Genomic DNA, 19,062 nt, shown 5'->3' on the forward strand with positions numbered 1-19,062 from the left:
AAAACCACACTATTGGTTTGTTGCTTTGAATATGTACTTGTACACTCATATATGCACACACACCAACCATCATCAGAGCATAGAACACACATCAAAACACACACGCACACGCACATGCACACACGCACACGCACACACACACACACACACACACACACACACACACACACACACACACACACACACACACACACACACACACACACCCTCTCTCTCTCTCTCTCTCTCTCTCTCTCTCTCTCTCTCTCTCTCTCTCTCTCTCTCTCTCTCTCTCTCTCTCTCTCTCTCTCTGATCTATAATGGTTCAAACAGTACAGCCATGTTGTAATCAGATCCCTGCCCTCTAAATTGTGCTGTGTCCGAGGCCTTTAATTGGCTATTTGATCTATTCTGTATAGAGCCACACGCCCTTGTCTACTCCTAGAGGTGTGCTTAGATGGACCATAATGGGTTGGACTGAGTCCAGGACAGCATAAAACATGAGAGGACCCAACCATGCTACTGTGATATTTTACAGTAGCTTGGAAGAGGTTATCCTCTAATTCTCTTTATCTCTCCCCTTCCATACAGTCCATACATCTCCATACCTTCCTGCTGCCTAGACCTGTTGTACTGCATGTTTGGTCACAGTATAGAGTATAGATTATATTACTCCTTTATACACCCATGACTGCGTTGCCACGCACAGCTCCATCTTAGTGGTCAAGATCACTGATGACACGGCAGTGATAGGCCTGATCCCTGATCAGACAGCCTACAGAAGAGAGTTGGAGAACAAGACCATAGAGCTGATCGTGGACTACAGGAAGCCGGACAGAGATGGTGTCACAGTGGTGAGGGTCAGCGGCTTAAAATTCCTCAGCGTCCAATCACAGATAAACTCACTGACCAAGTTGTGAGGAAGGCACAGCAATGCCTCTATTATCTCAGGCGACTGAAGAAGTTTGGTATGGGCCCTACGGGCCTTCTACAGAGGTACTACGTATACCTGGCTGAGCACCCTGACTGGCTGCATTGCTGCCTGATATGGGAACTGTACAGACCTCAACCACAAAGCAATGCAAGGGGTTGTGCGGACAGCCGAGCGCATCAGTGGATGTGAGCTTCTCTCTATCCAGGACATACACGATGGTCATTGTGGCAGCAACACTCCCATGCTTATCAAAGATCTTAGCTATCCAAACCACAGACTGTTTCAGATGCTACCAAGGCTACCTAAGTTGGGAATGATGCAAATAGGGAATGCATGCCCCACCCTCTTATGCAATACCCATCATACTCGTTGTCAGAGTACCCGTTGTAACCATCTGTCTGCCTGTGTCCCTTTCATGTCCACATATGGAGATCTTTATATCTACACTGCATTCATGATTTGAAGCATTTTGTTCCAAAAATGTGTTTTGCTAAATTAGACCTGCTGGTGGCGCTATAACAGGCCAATGTGAAAAGGGTGGCATTTCTTCCTCGGCCTAGTGGGAATGTGCGTGTGAAATTTCACGGAAATCGCACGCTGCGTTCATGGTTTGAGGCAGTTTGTTCAAAACGGACCAATCCTGCAAACTTTGGATGGCAACCTTAACCAATAAGGATGGAATATGGGAAATCGGACAGATCAGGGTTGATCACATGACAATAGAGATACTGTGTACCGATTTGCATGACGTTTGGTTAAAAACTGTAGGAATAATGTGAAAAAAATGGGTTTTGCACAAATCGGCCTCCTGGTGGCGCTATAACAGGCCCATGTGAAAAATTTGAGGCAGAGGTTCTGAATTGGCATCCAGGGAGTGTGTGTGCACAGTTTCGCAGCGACCGGGCCAACGGTGCCGGAGATTTGGTGGTAACACACGGACACACGGACACACGGACACACGGACGGAGGGTAAAACATACTCTCTCGCCATGCCTTACGGCCTGGCGGAGACAATAAAATGGCAGGTCAGGAGAATTCAATGTCCAAACCAAGCTTAGGCTGGGGTTGCCATGGCAATGAATTGGCTCATTTGGGCCATGGCCAGAGCCTTTTCTGGCGGTCCTGGACAGCCACCTATCCGAGCGACTCGACGCCGGGCACTACACTCCCTTGGGTCGTCTGTGACGTGTGGCGAATTTTACATGCGTACATACATACATACTGTACGTACATACAGAGATTCGGTGCATTTATTGTAAGATAATAATAATTATAATTATTATTATTATGTTGGAGGACCAAAACAAAAATAATTTACATATAACATACAGTACCTTTACACGAGATGTAACTAACAATAAAGAAACCTTGAGCCTTACTCTTGCTGTTCCGAGCTACATATAGTACCTTTACACGAGATGTAACTAACAATAAAGAAACCTTGAGCCTTGAACCTTGAACATTACGGCCCAACTTCAATTCTTTTTAATCTGTGTTATTGCATTTTTGAATTCACTCTGAGGCCATCATAGTGCATTAGTGCTTTCTTGTAATTGAAATCCAGAGTGCATTCCCATTGGAAAATAAGACTCTGGGAGGCTGTAGAGCATAGATAAATGTTCGAAATGGTTTGTCTGTGCAGGGCTGAAGACAAGTAAGTTACAGCAAAATGCAGTGTTAGTGGTTTATTTTGTGAACGAACATACCAAAAGTATCACCATGTCATCTTGTTAACTTAATATCAAGCGCATTTAGGTCATAGTGATACAAAACCATCACATTTCACATATTGCACACTATCTTAAAAAATATTATCAGTAATTGTTTACTCATTACTTCTCATTGCTGTTTAGTTAAATTCTCATAAATTGTTGATATGATATTTTCTATTGCGCTGATCAGAGCAATGGTGACCGAGTTATGGCCATTTGAAATGTTAGACACTGCTGAAACACTGCTATATTGCCCCATATGTGTGAAATGCAGGTTTTTTTTATGTGACAATTGTCATAGCAGACGCCTGAACAGCATTTGTGCCAAGTTTAGTGAGGATTGGATCGATAGTGTGTGCCTGAGGCCCTTGGGGGACTCTGATGTGGCCCCTGGTGTGACCATTGTCATGTCAGACCCCTGAACAGTGTTTTTGTCAAGTTTGCTGCAGATTGGAGCAACAGTGTGCCTGTGGCCCCAGGGCCCCTGATGGTGGCCCCTCGGGGGTATGAATATTGTTATGGCAGACCCCTGAACAGTGTTTGTACCAAGTGTGGTGCAGATTGGAGCAACGGTGCGCCTGTGGCACCCAGGGGCCCACTTGGCACCTGGTATGACTATTCTGATGGCAGACCCCTGACCAGTGTTTGTGCCAAGTTTGGTGCGGATCGGAGCAACCGTGCGCCTCGCAGGTCTGCATGTTACGTTTGTGATGTCCACCCTCTAGGCAAATTTAATATAGGATGGCAATACCAGTTCTCAATCTCATTCTTAAACTACAAAATGATTAATGCGCTCTGACGAGAGTGCTCTGATTTCTTACTGACTTACCTACTTACTACTAGCTGCTGCTATTGTTCTCATTTCCTAATAGCGAGTTGATCCAAGAGCGTATTTGCCAAAAATCTATATGGTATATTTATCCCTCCATTCCTTGGGCCCTATTATGCAAGTCTTAACTCTTTGATTGCCATGGACATGCTGACGTGTCCGTTGGCACTTGGTCCACAGTGCCATGGACGCGTTATACGTGTTGGGGCTTTTCAGTGGTTTTCCACCAGATGGCGATGTTGGCTAGCTTCTGAATGATGCTCTCACTGCCAGATGACATCAGACCCAGAATTGACACAGAAGTAAAAAAAAAAACGTCTCGTTTACGGCCTGTTTATTTCCTATGGGGAAATCCCTTATATCTCCTTTCCTCTTGCTTTACGGTCAAAACAAGGCATTTTCAACAGGCCACAGCTCTGCAATGGATTATCGTGCACGGCTACTTTTTCCCCCCGTGACTCCCAAGATCCACGTGCGTGTAATGCTGGCGTAGCGGTCCGAGCACCTAGGCTACAATGTAGCCTGACAACATGTCGCGGGTTCGAGTCCCGTTGCTGCGTGTCACTCCCCATCTCTCTCTCCTCATTTCCTGTCAGCCTACTGTCCTATTCAATCAATCAATCAATCAATAATAAAGGCATAAAATGCCCAAAAATAAATCTTTAAAAAGAAAGAGAGGAGCGATGCATGCATGGCCGTCACAATCACTGTAACCTCTGTCTCATGTCCAAAACACATTTGTGTTATCTCTTGACAAACCAACAAATATTCACATTCTCAGTTGCCAATTATTAACTCATTCACTGCCATATATAAAATATAAATATGTAATATTATATATAATATAGAATAAATCAGCCACTGCCAGAGATTTTTTGTTTTCCTTACCTTTTCAACTAGTCACAGAATATTTATCTCCAGTATGATCATCGTTCACCCCGTTCGCTAGCTATAGGCCGTTGAATATAGCATGTCTCGTCAAAAACAAATGTTCTCGTCAGGGAGGCGAGAAAAAGGCATTTTTCCAAATCGAATAGCAAGGAAGTGAATGGTATCTCAGTGCAACAAGTGGACACACATCGTTATGTTTCTCAAATTTGCTCAGTGCTGCTACTGCTGCCCAAGATGGTGGCGTTATGACTTACCGCATAAGACGTGGAAATAAGACGGGCATAATAGGGCCTTATTCCCTTCCCAATATCTCTCTGCCACCCATCTCCCTCCTCCTCCTCATCATATTTCACTGTCATCTACCCCCCCCCCCCCCTCCCCACCCACCCCCGTACACTAATTTGAAGTTGTTGTAGGAGGTCAGCGGGTCCTTGTTCTCCACAATTACAGCTGTAATTGAATTTCTTTGGACCACATCTTGTCATCATTAAAAATATTTTAGGAGTATCTGTGAGCTGCTCTGTTCATTAGTGAAGCCTTGAGGGGTGGTGGTGGCCCGGGTCAATACGACCTGGACGAGGCTTTGTTTACTAACACGTCACTCCACCTAAATGTCTTCCACCACGCCTCCTGCCCCTTTCTGGAGGTCTGCTTAAAGTTGTGTGACATTTAAATGTGACAGTTTGTACATTTAACCTTTTGGCCTCCGAAAGCGTCTTGAAAAATGTCCTTTCAATGGAGGGAGGGTCCATTGGGAGAAACGCGTCACGGATGCGCATGTGGGGCTCTACCCGTACTTCTGTGTTTGTGTCCTCATGCACACACAATACAGTATACAGTACATACACATCAGCCAGCACATAGTTATACAGTTAACAAATCGTTGCTGTCGGGTGGAAAACGTATATGTCCAAAATTGTTACTTTTCAGAATTCAGATTAAAAAAAAGCAAAACAAATTGTGTGACACTGACTGTGACACTTCTACCCGACAGCAATGAAATATAAGGCCTGAGTTATTACTTAGCTGCACACCGGCGTCGCACACAAGCCTACAAGCTGCGATGCGTTGTGATCTTGTAGATCTGCTATTTTTTGTGTGCACGATCACCGGCACACAACTACAGTAAGTATAAATCAGGCTTAACTTCAGCCAGAATGTCAGAGTCACCAGTCAGAGATATTATGCATTGAGGCATAATTGATTGTCTATAGACCCCTTTGCTTGCTCTCCCCTGTCTCTCTCCCTCGCTCGCTGTCTCCCTCCCTCGCTCGCTGTCTCCCTCCCTCGCTCGCTGTCTCTCTCTCTCTCTGTCTCTGCTGCCAAACCCACAGCCCTCTAGCTGCCATGGCATCTTGTTACGTTCTGATTTCAACAACCCTTCCTATTGACTCTAGCGGCTCATTGCCCAAGGGCATATTACCCTACATTATGTTTCGCACCAACACACACACACACACACACACACACACACACACACACACACACACACACACACACACACACACACACACACACACACACACACACACACACACACACACACACACACACACACACACACACACTCACACACTCACACACACACTCACGCAAACGCAAGCACACAAGCAGAAATTGCTCCAATTGGTGACTTATCAGGATCTGTCAGATTAGACTCGTAGTCTTCAAGATTCAAGAGGGTTTATTTGTCACTCACTCAAACAGGTACCAGCAGAAACGTGGGTGTGGTATTCTCAACAATTACAATATACCAATATAATAATAGTGATAATACCGCATATAGTAAAACATTTAAAGTGAGGTAAACAATTTAGATGCGAATAGTACATGTTAAGATACGCAGATAGGGGTAAAATGTGTGCATGGGAGTGTGCATAATAATATTATCTACACTCCCATGCACACTTTTGTGGGGAAATAATTTAGAATGGATATGAATCAGCGGTATACATATATATCGTACATAGTAGAGTGCAAATAAGAACGTGTGCAAAATACAATAAAGGGTTTTTACAGATAGAGGCTTTTTTTGTCCTTGTTCAGGCTAGGGCTCTGACAGCCTCAGGACAAAAAGCTCTTGCTGAGTCTAGAGCCTTGAGCTTTATGGCACTTCAGGCACTTGCCTGTCCCCAAAGGCACAGTCTGTTGCTGGGCTGATGTTTGTCCTTCATGATGCTTTTTTCTTTTTGCTCTTTGGTCTCTGTCACGACAAACCATTTAGCCCACACCATATAACCATTAACCACGTAAACCCTCTATTCTTATAGTAAAACGGACCTAAATTAGAACTGTTCTTGGACCAGTCTACACCAAATCTCTTGGCCAAAAATAGCCAATCCACAAGCTCACAACACGCCGCAATGTGCCGCGTTGTGAGCTTGTAGATCTGATATATTTATTCAAGTGGTTAAAACATTCATCTGGGTTGCCCTTAAGGCAGCCAAAAGCTTTTGTAAATCCTGGCCCATCTAGTGTTTACACCCTTTATCATCCTGTACTTGAACTTGTCACGCTTGATTTCAACGTCCAGTAGTTATAATAATATTCCCTACAGTCAACCTACCGGTAGATACAGACCAGTTAGTGTTATGCAAGTTTTACATTTTCAACCTAGGTTGAATAGACACAACCCCAGAAGATGATTGATTTTGGTGACCCTATGGCCTTTCATCTAGTGCCACCATTAGGCTAGAGTTTGCACTTGCATACATTTTACCCCCCAAACAAGAAAAATTACTGGCTGGATTGGCAACTCCAAAACATCAACCTTTCAGACAAGATATAATACAGGCAGCTTCCAGGATAAACCCTACTGATTTTGGTGACTCCATGGTTTTTAGCCGCATGCGCTAGCGAGCGGCTCTGTAAACAGCACTAGTCCTAGTCGACACCCGAGTGAAAAGTGTCAACACCTGAGTGTCATTGGCTGTCCTGGCTGTCCATCACACTTCCCCCCTTTTAAGCCCCCCTTTTAAGCCAATGGGGAGACGAAAATGTAATGGACACGTTAGTCAACGAATTAGACGAGACGAAAATGTTAGGGCGGGACGAATGGAGAAGAGATCCAATCAGAATTACTCTTTTTGAGGGACTAGTTGGGAAGGGATCCAATCAGAACGATCCTCATTGTTAAGTTAGGTTGAACCACCCGGAAGCAGACCATATTAGGGGCCAGCATGGACGAACACACATCACAACAAGGCAACACACGGAGTTACACAGCAGAGAGAGAGAGAAAGGGAGACGGCTTCAGCCAGGAGGGTTAGCCTAAATGCTAGCGTGCTTCATTAGACCTAGTTTGGCTATTAAGTTATTATTTGCCCATGTTCACACTGACTTCAATCTCAGCTATTGTTGGGAAGACCCGTGTGGTGTCACAAAATGTTGCCACCACTTATATAAAAAACATTCGAGCGTTAATCTGCGACGCTAAGGCTAATGTTGCCAGGTTTGGCGAGAGAAACAAGCAATCCAAAAAAACAAGTAATCAGGTCTATGAAAAGATTGGGGCCAAAAAAGCCTGCCCCATGCGGCTTTATTATGACTTAGGTCATTCTTGTTTCTTCTACCGTTACCCGTACCCAATTTCCAGTTACAGTAGGTATAATCTCTCAAGAATAGATTCTGCTCTGCGTTTGAATCTGTCGGGGGGGTTCGTCATAACGTGTACGCACTGACCTACAAGTGGGTGTGCCTTCAGATCAGGAAGCAGGCCGCGCTTTACCCAATCAAATGTAGTGGGCGGGATTTACTGTCTGTGCTCTGCTTCCCACTAAAAACAAAACCGAAACTCATTTAACAATAGCGTCCTCGGAGCAGACAACCACGGAAAGATATTCACATTTTAACTTGCTCTTTCATCATAGAAACAAGTGGGCTTATAACCACAACGATCCATGTTCTCTGGGAGAAGTGGTGTTAGTGTTGCGTGTAGAAATATTGTTAGTGGGAATGAAAACATAGTCGCACCACCGGAAGTGAAAGGCTGAAGGCAGACCAAAACCCTGGTTTCTTTGCGCACGGGTCCACCATATACCCTCTCCCAGAGCCAAGTGAGAGAGTAAAAAACAGCAGAGGGCGCTGTTTTTCCTTTTCATTTGGCGATGGGTTCCCAGATTGCAGTATTTAGCATGAGGCGGTTTGGCGTTAGGCATGCAGTGGATGGGTGAATTAACAATTTCCGGAGGCGAGGTGGCATGTTTTTCCGCTATATTTCCGTGTGGACCCTGAGCAAAAATTTGCCCAGGTCCACACAGTTGTCAATTTGCAGACATTGATAATAATTTATTTGCAGGTTATGAATTTGATTTACGAACTGGGCTTTACACTGAGAAACACTTCTCATATAGGACCCTGGACCTGTGTCTGATACTGTATATTATTAACACCATTTGTTATTTCCTCCCCACATAATTTTACATCATTTTCACTCGGTCTGTTTGAGGTGCTGTAGATCTGTCAATGACTGCACCTCCCGCAGAAATGACATAACCAAGACTTTTCTTCCATGTGAACAGGCTGAGCATTATCATTACTGTTTCACTTAGCGGGGCGCACTGCTCTTAAAGGTAATGAAAATCTGCACAGATTTTCGGGTTTTCTAGGCGACTATGCACGGAATGACGTGCACTGGGTCCGTGCAATGTATACTACATTCTGTGTGATCAGGCTGCTCACACACACGCACGCACGCACGCACGCACGCACGCAAGCACGCACGTAGCTTGCTTTCTACCTTACAATGACACAACATTTTATCTAATTTTATTCAGTTATGGCTACTCAAAGCAATATTAACGTGGGTCAGAAGGATCCATGCTTTGATTTCAATATTTAAAGGACTGGGAAAAAAAGTTAATCTACTGTATACAGATCATCTCTACAATTAAGGGGTGTAGCATGCAGGAACACAATGTGGAGTAATTATTTCTGACAGAACAACAGCAGAAGCACCCCGCTGACATTATTTTCATTCATGACATAGGCTACAAAGTGTGTGATTGGTTGGTTTGCATAACATTTCAGTTTGTTCAGTTTGCTCAAGTGATATAGGCTCTGGCTCACACATTGAAGCAGCGGCCCAATGGACTTTGAATTCTCTCTTTGTATTAGCGTGTGAACATTGTAGCGTACCGGCTGTTTGATGGCTGAGGCTCGTCTGTGGCTGTCATTGTTCTATTGTTGTGTTATTATTTGCCATGGGGAATGTGTTGTGGGGATTTATGTGTTATTTGTGATTAATGTCATCGGTTTATGTTCATTTAAACATAAATGAGCAATAGGGGTAGTTGCAGAGAGCAATTTGATTTAATTTATCTGTTCATCTGTATAGTGTTGCAAAAGAGGTTCTTATCTCCAGAAGTTGTCGTACCTGATTAAACTCACAGGTCATTACCATATTCCGCCTCTTTCATGTTAGCTTGCTTTATTTTACCTAATGTCTTAGAGCGGAAGGGAATGATTCAAATGCCCCCGGCATTTCTGCTTTGAGGGGATGCCATGTAGGAAGGGGCCCGGGTGGAATTGAACCTGGGCAACCTGTGGGAAGGACTATAGTCTTAATTTACGCCCCATTGAAATATCTTTTTACCGTAATTGTTACAGTATAGGGGCATTAGCGGGGATACACGGATTCATGACTGTGAAATAATTTTGCCGAGAGGGTAAAAGCGGAGGGGCCCTAGACCCATTGCCTCAGATCCCAGGCTTGCATTATCAGAAAAAAAACATAGGGAATTTTGAAGTAAAATGTAGATAGAATGGGGCCGTTCCCTAGAGCTCAATCAGGTCCTTGCTCATCCATATTAGGACTGACCATATAAAACAAATAATACTACAAATAAATCCATAGCCAGATAAAAGTCAGATAAGCTTGGTAGCACCCAAGCTTCCCGTAGCACATCTGATCATTATAACTTGTGGATGTCTTTAAATGATGCTATATCGTGCAGAGCAATATACCTGAGGCAATGTTTTCAAATATTTTCAGAAAGTTTAGTTTTCATTAATAAGCTGTTTCGATCGCATTTGGTCCTTACACTACTGTATGTCACCACTTAATCACAGTTTAGCCACGCCCGAATGAGTGAGCTGCTCACTCATTCTATCCACTGTTTCTAACGGACCACCATTCAGAGTGAGGCCATGCGAGACTAACTTAAACATGATTAAATGTAATGGCTGCAGAATAGGCCTGTTGTAGAATGTAATGGTTCACACAATCAGAGTTATTTTTAACTGTGCATTCCTGACAGAATAATCTCTTGAGTGGCTGGTATTGTGCATACGTTATTGCATTTCTAACATTTGAATCTAATTAAATTGAACCTCAGCGTTGTCTGTGGATGATTACAGGGTCAAAATGCATTGTGCATTATTGTAGCTCTTCCCTCTGCTCTTTGTAAATATGGAAATTGAAAGTAAAGCTTCCCAAAAAGAGAGACTGGTGATCCTTGCCTTTGTTATACATGGATATTCAATTTTATTTAGATTTATTGTTAAAGCACGCTACTGTTGAGACTTGAGGACTTGACTCCTGAACTTTGTGACTCGTGAATTGACTTGACCTGAAGACAATGACTTGTGACTTTACGCAAAACTTGCCCCTCATGATTTAGTTTTGAAACTTGAGACTTAGTTATGACTTATTGTCCCCACCAGGCCGAAGGCATGGCGGAGAGTATGTTTTACCCTCCGTCCGTCCGTCCGTGTGTGTGTGTGTGTGTGTCCGTGTGTGTGTCCGTCCGTCTGTGAACACCTAATCTCCGGCACCATTGGCTTGACCATAGAGATACTGTGTACCGATTTGCATGACGCTTGGACAAAATCTGTAGGAGTACTGTCAACACCTAATCTCCGGCATCATTGGCTTGACTATAGAGATACTGTGTACTGATTTGCATGACGCTTGGACAAAATCTGTAGGAGTACTATCAAAAAATGTGCTTTCCAAAAAGCGGCCTCCTGGTGGCGCTATAAAAGGCGTCGTGAAAATTCGTCTTTTGCTGTGACGCCATGCTGTGGAAAACACGCCCATAGGCTAAGCTTTGTTATAGACTGTTATAGGCTATAACAGAGCGGACGGAGGGTAAAACATACTCTCCGCCCGGCACGGTTGGCACCCTTTTCACATTGGCCTATTATAGCGCCACCAGGTGGCCAGAATAACATACCTGACCTGGCGGAGATCTGTGCTCCGATGAGCACTTTTTGTAGTTTAATACTGACTTGGTCACAACTCTGCTGCACAGACAAAAATTACCTTTTTCTCACCTCATTGCTCCAGCTATTCACATGCAATACATTCTGGGATACAGTAGGTTTAACAGCGGTTGGGGAGGGAACAAAACAGCTTTTGTCACCGTAATGGAATTCAGTTGATTAGCATTTATGTTCCAGACAGAGCAGTTGTTAATTTTCTTCTCCGTATTAAATTATCTTAAGTGTCTGACTGTTGGCAAATTAATGTAACTGTAGTAATAGATGGCCACGTTTTCATGAAAGTTGGTGGGAGTGTTACCTGGAGTAAGGTCAAAGTGACATCATCAGTCATATCTCTGTTGAAAGGGCATATTGTGATAGTGTTGGGCAGAGGTATGCGCTCTACTGAGTGCATACCTCTGCCAACACTATCCCTATTGAGTCTAGTCTAGCATACCTACTAAGTATGCACTCTACTGAGTGCAGTATTTGTAGTGTTTCTCTCTTTTCATAATTGTATAATTCAAAATAAATGTTGGTGTTGCACATGAACTGAGATTATTTCCTAAAACTCCTGAAGCCTGATTTTTCACATAATCCAATAAGCAGTAGTTTGGAACCTGTTTGGTTAAACCAAGCAGGTGACACATTTCTTTTTTGCTCTGATGCTCTACTTTAATACGAAATGACAAGAATAACAATGCAAACAATTTCAATGATCCCACCACTTACTGTGTTCAGCCACATTAGCCAGTAGAAAAAAACTAAATGTATAATTCTTGCATTCACACATTGACACATCTTGTGAAGCTATGATTTTCATTAGCTATTGTTAGTGTAGGCCAGGTGGTTGGGAGAGATATTGTTTTCGATGTTGTTGTTATGTTAACATCCCAGCATCAGACTGTCAACTTGGGGCTCACCGTCTATTATCTTTACCCTACAGTTTTCAACCGGCTCATCTACTCACCACAGGGTCACCCAAGAACCTTGGTCGACCAATACATAGTGGTTGATGGAAGGCTATTAGGAAATTAAACTCCAGTTTGCTACCATCTGTCCAAATGACAGTGGTGGCATCCAATCAACATAAAGTAAAATGGACTAACAATGATGGGGCATGTTGTTAGGGGTGGGATCAATAATACATCTGGTGCATATGGGGGCTCATGTTTTCTTCATTAAACCATGATAGGCAACATATTTGTGCTCGATGTGTGTTTGTGTCACCCCTGTAACCACCTGTAACTTATTACAAGGGGAATAACAGGTGAAATGTGATATGTGTATTTTGTTTGTTAGAAATAGGAGTTTATTAGAATAGATTTTGATTGGGCGTCAGTGTTAACATAAATTATTCAGATTGATTGCTTTCAGTACCTCTGGAGTGAGATCTCCATCACAAGGACACACATCTACAAACATGAACACACACACATACGTACACATGTAGAAACGTAGACGTACAGTACATGCATTCTTATACATACCTATACAGGTAGGACATGTCTGTCTGTCTGTCTGTCTGTCTGTCTGTCTGTCTGTCTATCTATCACAAATTGCCTTCTCACTGCACACATATTTCTTTAGCACACAGCACACAGTGTACCAGACATAAATGAAGCTGCGTGTTTCAAAATGGAGCCTTCTAATTGACAGAGAGACACAGGGGCTTGGCTGCTGAGCCCACAGTGGTGCTGTGTGGAGCGCCAAACACTCTGCCCACTAGATATATTGGATGAGAAAAACAAAAACAAAAAAAAAGAATAAAGGGCCACCCTGTGCTCGGCTCACAATGTATGCATAGGTGTTGGTGCCCAGCGATGTGGTTTTGTGCCCATTCGCTGAGACAACGCTGTGTAGTTGTGCATGCGCCGCCATATTCCGTATGCATGCAAGACTTGCAAGTATTTGGCAACGACATATGCACAGATATCGTTGACAAGGGTTATTAGGGGGAAAAAAGTCCATCCCTTGAAGGAAAACAATGAAGGCTATTTGCACCCAACATTAAAGCTGTGAAGGGCTTGATCACAAGGCCGACGGACGGACGGACGGACGGATGGACGGGGGAGTCCCTGCGTTGTGCACTTGCATGGACAGGAGCATCAGGGCAGAGAGGCTCTGACTGAGGGGAGACAACTGCCTGCTGCTTCCTCCTTCTTCAAACGACATCCATTGCTGTCTCCACAATCACCCACCCAATCTGTGTCTGACAGCTGTGAGGAGAAACGAGAGAGAGAGAGAGAGAGAGATAGGCTGAGTATTAGTGAGAGAGGGAGAGGACAGAGATATAGATACAGTAGAATTAATACCATTTGAATACACAATCCCATTTGCCGGCGATGCCGTTGACAGAGCATCATCATCCGCACAGGACAGAGCCGGTGTTTGTGTGTCTGCGAGTGGGAGATTGAAATCAGTACTGGGGGAGGCAAAGAGAGAGAAAGAGAGAGAGAGTAACTGTGCCACTCCGAGGCATTCCATCATCCACCAAACTCCTGCAGCTTCCCTCGTTTCCCTCCTCCTTCCGGAGAGAGAGAGAGAGAGAGAGAGAGAGAGAGAGGGAGAGGGAGAGGGAGAGAGAGAGAGAGAGAGGCAAAGAAACAGAGAGGGAGAGAGAGGGAGAGGGAGAGAGACGCTTGCAAGCCAGAGGAGAGGAGACGTTGAGAAGAGGAGGATCTACAGTCGGAGAGAAAAAAAAATCCTTATCTCTCTCTCTCTTTCGCCGCCTCTCTTCGTGCGTCCTCACTCAGTACGGGCAGTGGAGGAGCGGAGCGGAGAGACTGGCTGGCATTTTCTACCTACGCTGGTGCCCCTGCTGTCTTTTTTTTTTCTTCCCGTGGCGGCAATCACACACCGGTGGAGCGCGGGGCTGAAGAGAGCCAGATCAGCCACATCCCTCCACTGAAGAGTGGCGAAGAGGGGCCAGGATGCTTAACAACCTGACCGACACGGAGGAGGGGGACGGAGGAGCACAGAGCCAGGGTGAGTGACGATGGAATATGTCACGTACAGTACTGTACAACGGGGAGCAGCACACATGCATGACACACGTACACACAGGCGCACACACGTACCGCACGCGCACGTAATTTCTGTGTCCACCAAGGCGAGCAGACATAACACACAGTACGTGCACGCGCGTACTGTACACTCAACCAATACAGCGGTGCGTGAGGTATGCAGAGTGCAAAATGTTTACAGAGAGAAAAAATGTGCGCAATATGCCGACGATACTGTAAATGCACAACATATCGTGTTTGTGGTTAATTACACGTGTTTGCGTGCACAGCCTCGGGGCAGTGAGCGGACGGTCATCACAGAGAGAGGGGGGGTAGAGCGTTTGCGCGCGTGTGTGTGCGTGAGCTTGCACGCACGCGCGCGTGTCGCTGCATTGTACGTGTGCTTGCCTGCTCTGCTGCTGGCGGAGATGCTGCTGCTCTTTACTGCAAGGCTGCTGTGACAGGAATAGTAATGGGCTCGCTCCATACGAGGGAGGTTGGTGAGTGTAAAGGTATTACAGCACTTACAGAATGCACACGTTCACATGCATATCTCGAGCACACGTAATAGCACGCACGTGCGCACACACACGTGCGCGCGTACGGACACAAATGCGCACGTGCACACTCAAACACACACACACACACACACACACACACACACACACACACACACACACACACACACACACACACACACAGAAGCAAACACACATTTCTGGTGTAGTGGATCATTTGCTGTCCTTCCTGGCATCATACAACACATATCGCATATGGTGTACTCTCTCACGCACGCACGCTCACGCTCGCTCGCACACACACACACACACACACACACACACACACACACACACACGCACACGCATGAACACACACACACACACACACACACACACACAGACGCACGCACGCACGCACGCACGCACGCACGCACACTCCACTCCACTCGACTCCACTCCACTCACAATCACAGATGCCAACCTGCCAGTGCTGCTAATCCCATCACCCCCAGCTGTCAAAACGAGCCCTGTCCAATCCCTAGCACTCAGCCCAGCCCCTCTGCTCTGGAGCCTGGAGAGATGCTGATCTACCTGTTGGTCCATGGAATAGCTCATTTTTTGCCTATCGTGGTTCTTGCCACTGTTTTACTAATGCTAGTGATTTGTACAAAGTAGGGCTGGGCAATTAATCGAATATATATCGAAACCGATATTTAGAACTAATAACAGCCTTAATTTAGCTGTATAATAATAATAATGTAAGGTTAATCAATTAATCAATTAATTTTAATAATAGCCCACTGTATATGTTTTGTATTTATCAACAAATCAACATGAAAACATATTTTTGTATTATACTTTGTTGTACAACAGTGTACATTTAAATAATCGTTCATTAATCGTCAAGGCAAAAGTAAAAAAAAAAAAGAAGAAAAAAAAGTCATATCGCCCAGCGCTAGTACAAAGCACATTTTGAGTATGGTTGCCCCAACCGTTGTAATAGTAGCATTTAGAATGGAACCTCTAGTCCTGGCATTGCTAGAGCCATCGTCCACTGTACAAGCTACACCAAACCACATTTAGAAGTCATGGACGGAGCCAAGCAAATAAGGGTACTAGCAAGACAATCCCCCAATCCCCCCCTTTTTTCTCTCTTTTGGCTTCACCTTGTATACTTGTCTCCACTTCCCTCTCTCCCCCACCTTCCCCATCATTTACCCCTTTGCACTTGCCTCCCCCTCATTTACCCCTTTGCACTTGCCTCCCTGTCTCTCCCCCTCTCTCCCTCATTTCAGTGTCACTGTTCTGTGTTGTGCACAAATCCCCCTTTTTGTCATGTCTCCCAGGGCTCTCAGGGATGCACTGAAGACGCAGGCTGTAGATGAAAGATGCTTAGGCTTCTTACTCTTACCTGTGAGGGCTTAATGATAAAAATAGATTCGGCTCGGAACATGAATATTTAATTTAATGCAGGCATCTTTTTTCATTCTTTCTTTTCTTTTTTTTTGGGAGGGGGGGGGGGGGGGGTTAGCTGGCCATAGCCAGCATAGTGGTGGTGGTTTGTGGGGAGGGGGGGGTTGACCTGCTAAAGCACAATAAATGGCTCTCCATCGAGGACAGGTCATCATATGCGACGTGAACCCCCCCAATGATGCAAGCAATCGTGTTGAGCAAACCTGATGGAGGGATATTGTTTCTGTGCCTGTACTCTTGTGTGTGTGTGTATGTGTGTGCGCGCGCGCGTGTGTGTGCGCACGTAATGTACCGTAGAGTAAGTGTCTATATATATACGCCTGTGTGTGTGTGTGTGTGTGTGTGTGTGTGTGTGTGTGTGTGTGTGTGTGTGTGTGTGTGTGTGTGTGTGTGTGTGTGTGCGTGTGCGTGTGCGTGCGTGTGCCATTGCCTGTGTGCATACATACATACATACATGTACAATGTGTGGGGGTTTACAGTATGATTTAACATGCATGTCCATGAGGAGCACATGCCAGTGTGCGGCAGAGCATGTGTGGCTGTATATCTCGACGCCTGCACGGCTATATTTAGAACACAGACTCTTTCATTTGTCAGGCTGTTCCCCTTTCTGATCCAGGGTGATGAATTCATGTTAGCTAATTGCTGGCCGATGGGAGTTAAAAGTCGATATATGGTTCAACAATTGGCCTATTTACCAAAATGCTGATGATTCATACAGTATACGACTAGAAATCGCCACACTTTTGGTATGCTTCCTACTGTACTTTTACAATTCCACAGTATACCTCCTCCGTATACATATACACATATGTCTTACTGAAAACGGACCTCTGAATAATTCAGGTTAAAGGGGAGGCAATGCAGAGATGGACATACATTTTTGCTGCTTGGTTTGCCTTGCAATGTTACATGAATTCTGTCTTCATATTGTTCATATTTGGAGAGCTCAACATATGACCCAGAATTAAAGTAATACCTAATTTATACACTGTTGCACCACAGTGTCCCGCGCCAAAAGATCGCAGATCTACAAGCTCACAGCGCACCACATCGCGGTTCTAAATCGACAATGATTGGACATGGGACACCTTCGTACAACGAAGCATAGATTGGGCTTTAACATGTACATGTTAAGTGCACACATGGCTGCGCTGGGATCAGAGATGCAGAAATGTCATGCTCTGTGATGTACTATACAGTATATGGCCCCCAACCCCCACATCCCTCTCTCTCTTCATCTCCCCCATGACCGACCCCCCCCCCCCATCTCATCCCGATCATCCGGCTAATACCTCCGGCCAGCTAAGCTGTGCATCAACCTGAATAGCTGTGTTTAGTCATCACTACTGTGAAGGGAAGAGGCAGCAGCAGGATCCCTGATAGGAAGCAAAGGTGGAGAGGAGAGGGGGGGAGGGGAGGGGAGGGGAGGAGAGGAGAGGAGAGGAAGAGGGGAGGGGAGGGGAGGAGAGGGGGGGGGAGGGGAGGGGAGAGGAGAGCCTTTTTACAGTAGAAATGTCAGGGGCAGTCGCTGTCCGCGACTGTCCCTGTATGTCCCCCACCAAGCATCACTCCATCGCCCCCCTGTGTGTGTGTGTGTGTGTGTGTGTGTGTGTGTGTGTGTGTGTGTGTGTGTGTGTGTGTGTGTGTGTGTGCGTGTGCGTGTGCGTGTGCGTGCGCGTGCGTGTGCGTGTTCGCGTGTGCGCCCGGCGCTGTGACTCCACAATGTACGTATATCCACAAAGCTTGGATCAGGGCTGCCTTACCGCTGTCCAAGGTGCTGATTTATAGCATTCATTACACGGCTGGGTTACAGCCCCAGAGAGAGAGGAGGAGGAGAAGGGAGGAAAGGAAAATGATGCAGGCTGTGTGTGTGTGTGTGTGTGTGTGTGTGTGTGTGTGTGTGTGTGTGTGTGTGTGTGTGTGTGTGTGTGTGTGTGTGTGTGTGTGTGTGTGTGTGTGTGTGTGTGCGCGCGTGTGCGTGTGTGCGCGCGTGTACGTATCTCTCTATGTACACAGCTGTGCGTGCATGAGTGCATGTGATTGTGCGTGTGTGTGTGTGCGTGTGCGTGTGCGAATGTGTGTGTGTGTGTGTGTGTGTGTGTGTGTGTTATGTGTGTTTTGCAAACAAAGAGAGGACAGAAGAAGATGAAGAAGAGGATGCACTGCATCAAGGCGTAATTTGCATATTCATATGTGATAATTTTGCTCTCCTGCTGTAATGTTAATTATCTGCATATTTCTCTTTTTGGAATGGGGGCTTGGCAAAAGTATCTGTGCATGCGTTTGTGTCTGTGTGTGTGTGTATGTGTTTGTGTGTGGGGGGGGGGGGGGGGGGGGGGTGTAATCAAGACTAATTGGGGAGGTGAAGTTTGTATGCTTCATTAGGCTGCACTTGAAATCCAGGTCCTGGTGTCATAGTGTGGCTCGTTCTTGCCAACTTATAGCAGAGAAATATGTATCCAAAGATGGAGGGACATGGGGAGAGGGACGGCAGGGGGGGCCGGGGACAACGGGACTACCTCGTTCTTTGGTG

At 45.3% G+C, this 19,062-nt stretch overlaps 1 protein-coding gene across 2 annotated transcripts in view; it reads left to right on the top strand.

Moving 5' to 3' along the window:
- Window positions 1–14,481: 14,481 nt before the first annotated feature.
- Window positions 14,482–19,062, top strand: part of slc12a5a (solute carrier family 12 member 5a) — a gene marked incomplete at its 5' end in the record, with an annotated part of 121,439 nt that continues 116,858 nt past the window's right edge. For both annotated transcript variants that reach the window (XM_084061516.1, XM_084061517.1), the window contains one exon: window positions 14,482–14,536. In XM_084061516.1, coding sequence (XP_083917642.1) covers window positions 14,482–14,536 — 55 coding nt within the window. The remainder of the gene's footprint in view (window positions 14,537–19,062) is intronic.

The sequence above is a fragment of the Gymnoscopelus microlampas genome, assembly GCF_963454915.1.
Source record: "Gymnoscopelus microlampas genome assembly, chromosome: 7".
Classification (NCBI taxonomy): Eukaryota; Metazoa; Chordata; class Actinopteri; order Myctophiformes; family Myctophidae; genus Gymnoscopelus; species Gymnoscopelus microlampas.